The following is a 7,473-nucleotide window of genomic DNA, read 5'->3' as shown; positions in this document are numbered from 1 at the left end:
GTCCGGGAGGATCACACATGTCGCTGAGCGGCTGGGCCCGTGAGCCATGGCCGCTGAGCCTGCGCATCCGGAGCCTGTGCTCCGCAACGGGCGAGGCCACAACAGTGAGAGGCCTGCGTACCGCAAAAAAAAAAAAAAAAGAAGGAAATTCTAAAATTTGCAACACTGTGGATGGGCCTACAGAGTATTATGCTTAGAGAAAAAAGTCAGACAGAAAAAGACAAATACTCTGTGCTTTCATTTATATGTGGAATCTAAAAAATAATACAAATGAATTATGTAATTATACAGAAACAGACTCAAAAACTAGTGGTTACCAATGGGGCAAGGGAAGGGCGGGGGAGGCAAGATAGGGGATGAGATTAAGAGACATAAACTACTATGAATAAAATATATAAGCCACAAGGATAAATTGTAGAGCACAGGTAAATGTAGCTGTTAATTTGTAATAACTTTAAATGGAATATAATCTATAAAAATATTGAATCACAATTTTATGTACTTGAAACTAATACAATACTATAAATTGACTATATTTAAACTTTTTTAAAAAGACCTGATAATTTAACAGGTGAATTCTTACAAATATTTGAAGAATAAACACCAACTCTTCTCAAACATTTCCAAAACACTAAAGAGGAGAATACAGTCTCAAACTCATTTTATTTATTTATTTATTTATTTAATATCTTTATTGAAGTATAATTACTGTACAAGGTTGTGTTAGTTTCTGCTGTACAACAAAGTGAATCAGCTCTATGTATACATATATCCCCCATCCCTTCCCTCTTGAGCCTCCCTCCCACCCTCCCTATCCCACCCCTCTCGGTCATCACCAAGCACCGAGCTGATCTCCCTGTGCTATGCAGCAGCTTCCCATTAGCCATCCATTTTACATTTCGTAGTGTATATATGTCAATGCTACTCTCTCACTTCGTCCCAGCTTCCCCTTCCCCCTGTGTCCTCAAGCCTGTTCTCTATGTCTGCGTCTTTATTCCTGCCCTGCCACTAGGTTCATCAGTACAATTTTTTTAGTTTCCATACATGTGTGCTAGCATACATTTTCCTGTTGTTTTTCTGACTTACTTTACTGTGTATGACAGACTCTAGGTCCATCCACCTTACAAATAACTCAATTTCGTTCCTTTTCATGGCTGAGTGATATTTCATTGTCTATATGTGCCACATATTCTTCATCCATTCATCTGTCGATGGACATTTAGGTTGCTGCCATGTCCTGGCTATTGTAAATAGTGCTTCAATGAACTTTGTGGTACATGTATCTTTTTGAATTATGGTCAAACTCATTTTAGAAGACCACCATTTTCAAGATATCAAAATCAGATAAGGACACAACAAGAAAACTACAGTCCAACATCTCTGATGAATATAGATGCAAAAAATTTCTCATCAAAATAATAGCAAACCAAATTTAACAGCACATTAAAAGGGTCATACAATATGATGAAGTGTGATTCATCCCTAAGATGCAAGGAGTTCAACATATGGAAATCAATATACGTGATACACTATATTAATGGAATGAAAGTTAAAAATCATATGATCATTTCAAAAGATAAAGAAAAATCCATTTATATAATACAATATCCTTTCATGGTAAAAATGCTCGATTAATTAGGTGTAGAAGAAACATAACTCAACACAATAAAAGTGATATATGACAAACCTTCAGATAACATCATACTCAGTAGTGACAGTTTGCAAGATTTTCCTCTAAGTTCAAGGGAATAAAGGGAGCCCACTCACACCACTCCTATCAGCATAATCCTGGAAGTCCTAATCAGAGCTATCAGACAAGAAAAAGAAGTAAAATGTATTCAAATGGGAAAGAAGGAATTATATTCTTTTTGTTACAGATGATATGAACTTGTATATAGAAAACCCTGAAGACTCAACCAAAAACTTTGTTAGAACTTGTCTACAAATTCAGTACAGTTGCAGGAAACAAAATCAACTTATGAAAATCAAACACATTTCTATATACCAACAATGAAATATCTGAAGACAGTAATAAAAGAAACAATCCCATTTACTATAGCATCAAAAACAATAAAATGATTAAGGAGATGAAAGATCTGGACACTGAAAAAAACAAGATGATGAAAGAAATTGAAGTGGACAAAAATAAATGGAAAGAACTCATGTTCATGGATGAGAAAAATTAATATTTTTAAAATGTTCACACTACCCAGAGCCATCTATAGATTAAGTGCAATATCTATCAAAATTCCAGTGGCATCTTTCACAGAAACAGAAAAAAACTGTCCAAAAATTTATATGAAATCACAAATGAACCCAAATAGTCAAAGCAATCCTGACAAAGAAGATCCAAGCTAGAAGCAGAACACTGTCTATTTCAAGCTATATTACAAAGCTATAATAATCAAAAGAGTATGGTACTGGCATATAAAGAGACAGATAAACCAATAGAACAGAATCATGATTCGAGAGGTGACACATTCAGAGTCCACAATTTTCAGCTGTAAGATTAAAGGACGTTAGGCTTACAGATGACAAGGGGTACTTTAAGCCTCCCATTTCCCCTATGGGAGACTTGAGTATGTGGCAGCCATGCTGGTCCTCTTACTTTTGGATGACCCCTGCCAGGCACAGGATAACCCAAACTTCTGACTCCAAAAATTATGACTCCTGAGTTCTATAGATTAGTTACCTTATATTGTTGAAAGTATTACCTCTAATGAGGCTTTTTATCTCTTACAAAATTAAACATACAGATTATAGCCACAATTATTTCTAATTCAACTTCAGTACCATCTCACTGAGCACACAAATTTTATAGAAATCAATACTAATTACAGTGGGGTAACCATGATAGGAGGACTAATGTGAGAACCCACAAACATTTAGCTCACTGAATCCTTGGGAAAGGCCTACAATGCTGTTTCTTCAAACAGGCAGAACCTCCTACCTTGAAGCACCTTCCTGTCACTTCCCATTGGTAACTCCTTCTCACCTTTATAAATGAAGTTTATGGTAACTCACCTCAAACTACTATTCTGAAATGCACCCAGATCTTACGAAGAGGCCATTTCTGTGACCAGTACAGAGAGCTCTGTGGCAACAAAATGGCATTTATCACAATGAGTCTAATTCTGCATTTCCATCTATAGCTGCCTGGGAACCAAGACAACCCACAACAGTATAAATTGTATATTGGGACTCAATAAAGAATCTTTATGAAGCAATTAATCATAAACTGTGAAAACACCACAGAGGAATGGCAGCAGTGATCTGGAGAAACTCACCTGTCTGAGAGATGGCCATATAGGAGGCCCCCCACCAGCATTCCAGCCATGAATAAGGATTGAACCACTGGTTTCTGTGACTGATAATCACATACGAGGTCCCACTGGAAGAAAAGGAAACCAGCACAGAGGAGCTTCACAGCATCTTTTACCATTCGATGCGCACTCACTCCAATAGCCCTCAGTGAACACGCCCTCTGGTTTCCTTTACTACATCTACTCATCTGTATCATTCATGTCTCAGCTTAAGCATGGCTTTCGCTAGATCCTCAGCTCACTCTCCCAGGTTATACCAGGGACAGTCTTCATATTGACTGAGCACTGCATACCTCAGTGGTTCTCAATCTTTGTCACACATTGGAAAAATTGAGGTTTGTTTATTTTTTTTAATCACTGATGCCTGGATCACACCTATAGTGAAATACATTCTGATTTGTTTCTCTGACAATTAGTCAGGAAATGGAATTTTTTTAAGTTAATACAAATATTTCCAATTGCAACTAGACTGAGAACAAGTGACCAAGAATAATTTTTCAGGACTTCCCTGGTGGCGCGGTGGTTGGGAGTCCGCCTGCCGATGCAGGGGACACGGGTTCGTGCCCCGGTCTGGGAGGATCCCTCATGCCATGGAGAGGCTGGGCCCGTGAGCCATGGCCGCTGGGCCTGCGCGTCCAGAGCCTGTGCTCCGCAACGGGAGAGGCCACAACAGTGAGAGGCCCACGTACCACAAAAAAAAAAAAAAAAAGAATAATTTTTCACACATTATATCAAGTATGTCCTTGTCTAAACGTCAATCTTCACATTAAATTTTAAGCTTTGTGATAGTAAAATTCATAAGAAGTTTGTTGATTTCATCATCCTCAGTTGTAATGTAAGTGTTTGGCAATTAAAAAGATAAACAATCACTGAAAGAATAAAAGAGAGCTGGTTATACTAGCTACTCAGTAACTGAATATTTGAACAGTACCTATTCATGTTATTCTAAATACCCACACCACGTACTCAGAAGAGGTAAATGGGGCCTTTACCTCAGTCACGATGGTGGAGGAGAAGGAGCTTCGGTCATACACCCAGCCGTCCACACAGGGCTCCGTGTCCAGGTCACTCATGTTGGGGAATGTCCCGTTCAGTTGAAGGAGCTGCCACTGGGGGAGGAGGAAACGATGACATTTCTCTGGTTTCAAGTTAGAATCCAAAGGGATGAAGATTCTCAGGAGGACATCAGGGCTGAAGATCCCAGTGTCATTATCAGAGACAGTGTCATTATCAAGGATGGGGACCCAGCAGCGATGACCAGGAATGGCTGCAGTGAAGTTTTCCAGCAGTATGTGACAGGCTGCTATCATGACCGGAGGAAGAACGAAAACCATCTGAAGGATCTGGAATTTTCCCAGGCCACCAACTTCATTCAGAAGCTCCTCAAAAGCCATTGTGAAGAGGCAATTTTCAAGAAAACTCACAATGAATTTGTAGAGGTAAGTTCAAAGGGAGAAAAATGTTTCCTTTCATTAACTCACACTAAATCTATGTGACCTCACATCAGTTTCTCATCAATGGTTCTTGTCACTTCGCTACTGCACCAGAACATCGGAAGCAGTTTCCCCAATCTGTCTGGAATCACGAGGTATTAGTTTTTTAAGTAAAGTCATAGAGAAAATTATTTACCAAAGATACTTCTATCTGATGAACATTAAATCTGTTTAAAGGTTTACTCACTTAACGTGCTTCTTCTCAGTGATTCTGTGAAATCAACATTGGACTTTGGCGTGTACATGGTCTCTAAATAATCTAAAATATGCCTGCTACAGTCTTTAGTCATTTCCAGAAAATGGAATTTGAGAGACACAGAAGTGAATGCTTTATGATTTTTCTGGGGAAAGAACAGAAAGCAAGTGTTTTTCTTGTTTATACTGACTTTAAGTTACAATAATTAACAAAATATAATCCTTTGTTTCTAATTAAAGCATAGTGGAATATGGTGCAATTGCTACCTTTTAGCAACTGATATGTGCTTCAGTTTCAGTCACACCCAGAACTCAAAATAATTTTAAATTCCTTCAAATAAAGATAGTGGAGAAAGAGAGGTGAGCTCACCTAAGGATTTATCTTCTGAGGTTTTCCCTTACAGAATATATTAAGGATCTTTTATGCGTTACCGGTCAGAATCCTGATGAATTCGTCACTTTATCAAGATGCTCCTGGCCTCTTTACGTCTAGTAATGCTTCTCGATTTCCAGCATATATTTTACTTATATTAATATAACAGTTCCAGGTTTCTTATACTTACAGTTTACATGCTACACCTTCCAATCTGGTATACTTTTAATTGAAGTGTTTATTGGTATTATTGAAGATTCACATGCAGTAGCAAGAAAAAATATAATGAGAATCTGTGTGCACTTCACTCAGTTTGCCCCAATAATAATATTTATAAAATTATAGTATAATAATCACAGCGAAGATATTGAGAGTGACACAGTCTACTGATCTTATTCAGATTTCCCCAGTCAGGTTTTCCTGTACTTGTGTTTGTGTGTGCATGTAATTAGAACTGTATAGTGTTATCACCCGTAGCTTCCTGTGCCCACCGCCATAGCCCAGATACTAAATAATTCCCTTCCCACAGGAAATCCTGTTTTAGTACTCTTATAAATGTACCACCAACCCTTGCTCACGTCATTCCCTTTCCTACCTTTGGCATCTAGTGATCTGTTTTCCATTATTTAACCTCTGTCATTTAAAAGTTGCTATATAGAGGGGAGGGATCAAAATGGTGCAGTAGGAGGACGTGGAGCTCACCAATCCTTACACACATGAAAAATACATCAACATGTGGAATAATTCTCACAGAATACTGAATGCAAGTTGTCAGAAGAACTCCTAAACAAACAAAGCTTCAAGAAAGATTTCCACGTAACAGAGGAGGACAGAAAAAAATGCCTATGGTCAGGATCCCAGCCCTGGAAAGGGATCTTCAAGTAAGAGAGAAATTTTGCAGGGACAGACCCTCACCCTGAGGAGCTATCTGGTTGAGTCACAGCCTGGACATCCCAATCTGGGTTCCTGCATGGATGAGACAAGACCTCTTGGTGGCTGGGAGAACCTCTGGGACAGACAGATGAGCTGGAGGAGGCTTGACCCTACACACAAGGAGAGCACACATTTTGGCTCCAATAATCAGGGTGGACAGAACTTTGAACTGGCAGCTACCACCTCGCTGCACTCCCCAATCTGAGGGGGCAAACATCCCACCCCCACTCACTCCACAGCACATCTTACTGCTGCATCTGGGGCAGAGAGGTCCTGGGAGAATACTGCCAGTGAAGCAGCCCATATACCTGACAGAAGTGCAGCCACCTCAATTCCTGCAGCCATAGCGCCCTGACCCCAAGCCCCAGTCTAGTGAACGCTCCAGCCTGGCCCCTCCACACCACAGCCTTGCACTAGATCTGGGATGAACACATCAGGGAAAAGGATGGGGTGCATCTGAGTGAGCTGTGGACACCAACACGGCAGTGCTTCAGTTCTCTGTGAGCACACGGACCTCTATTGCTTCCATACTCCTCTCTTTTGGGGCAGGGCATGCACTCAAGGGGAAAGAAACCAGATGGAACCTGACTTTCAGAGGTTCTACTCCAAAAACTGGGGAGCAGACCCGCCCATGAGAGCATGGTGATAGGCATGGAGCAGAGAGGAATTCCTGCCTCACTCTGGACTGGCTTTAGATCCCCCAAAACCAACCGCACCAACCTGAGAGAAGACATGGCTAGCATCCATTACAAACCAGCCCTTGAACCAAAGATATTGGACACACAGGGTCTACACCAGTATGCTCCCATCTAAAACACCCCTTCAACAGCACAATACATAACTGTTTCCCCTAAATTCATAGAGATAGAGAATGTTAAGTAAAATGAAAATTCAGAGGAACTACTCCTAATTAAAAGAACATGAGAGATCCTCTGAAATAACAAAGCAGACCTCACCAGTCTATTACAACCCCAGTTTTAAAAGGAGGTAATAAAGATGCTAAAGGAATTAAGAAAATATATCAGTAGAAACACAGATCACTGTAACAAGGGACTAGAAACTATATAATAACACTTATCTGTTATTACAGAATATTGAATATAGTTCCCAGTGCTATAGAGTAGGTCCTTGTTTGTTATCTATTTCATATATAGTA

At 39.7% G+C, this 7,473-nt stretch overlaps 1 protein-coding gene across 1 annotated transcript in view; it reads right to left on the bottom strand.

The window, feature by feature from the left end:
• The window catches only part of LOC113611398 (solute carrier family 22 member 10-like), a 28,939-nt gene extending 24,222 nt beyond the window's left edge, over positions 1 to 4,717 (bottom strand). The window contains exons 1-2 of the mRNA XM_027090291.1: positions 4,316 to 4,717; positions 3,288 to 3,391 (exon numbers count right to left, since the gene is read on the bottom strand). Coding sequence (XP_026946092.1) covers positions 3,288 to 3,391; positions 4,316 to 4,717 — 506 coding nt within the window. The remainder of the gene's footprint in view (positions 1 to 3,287; positions 3,392 to 4,315) is intronic.
• Between the last annotated feature and the right edge of the window lie 2,756 nt (positions 4,718 to 7,473).

The sequence above is a fragment of the Aethalodelphis obliquidens genome, unplaced genomic scaffold, assembly GCF_003676395.1.
Source record: "Aethalodelphis obliquidens isolate GAN/ISIS:26980383/991018 unplaced genomic scaffold, ASM367639v1 scaffold69, whole genome shotgun sequence".
NCBI classification, from domain to species: Eukaryota; Metazoa; Chordata; class Mammalia; order Artiodactyla; family Delphinidae; genus Aethalodelphis; species Aethalodelphis obliquidens.
Note: the sequence above shows the minus strand (reverse complement) of the source record. Positions and strands in the feature narration are given on the sequence as shown.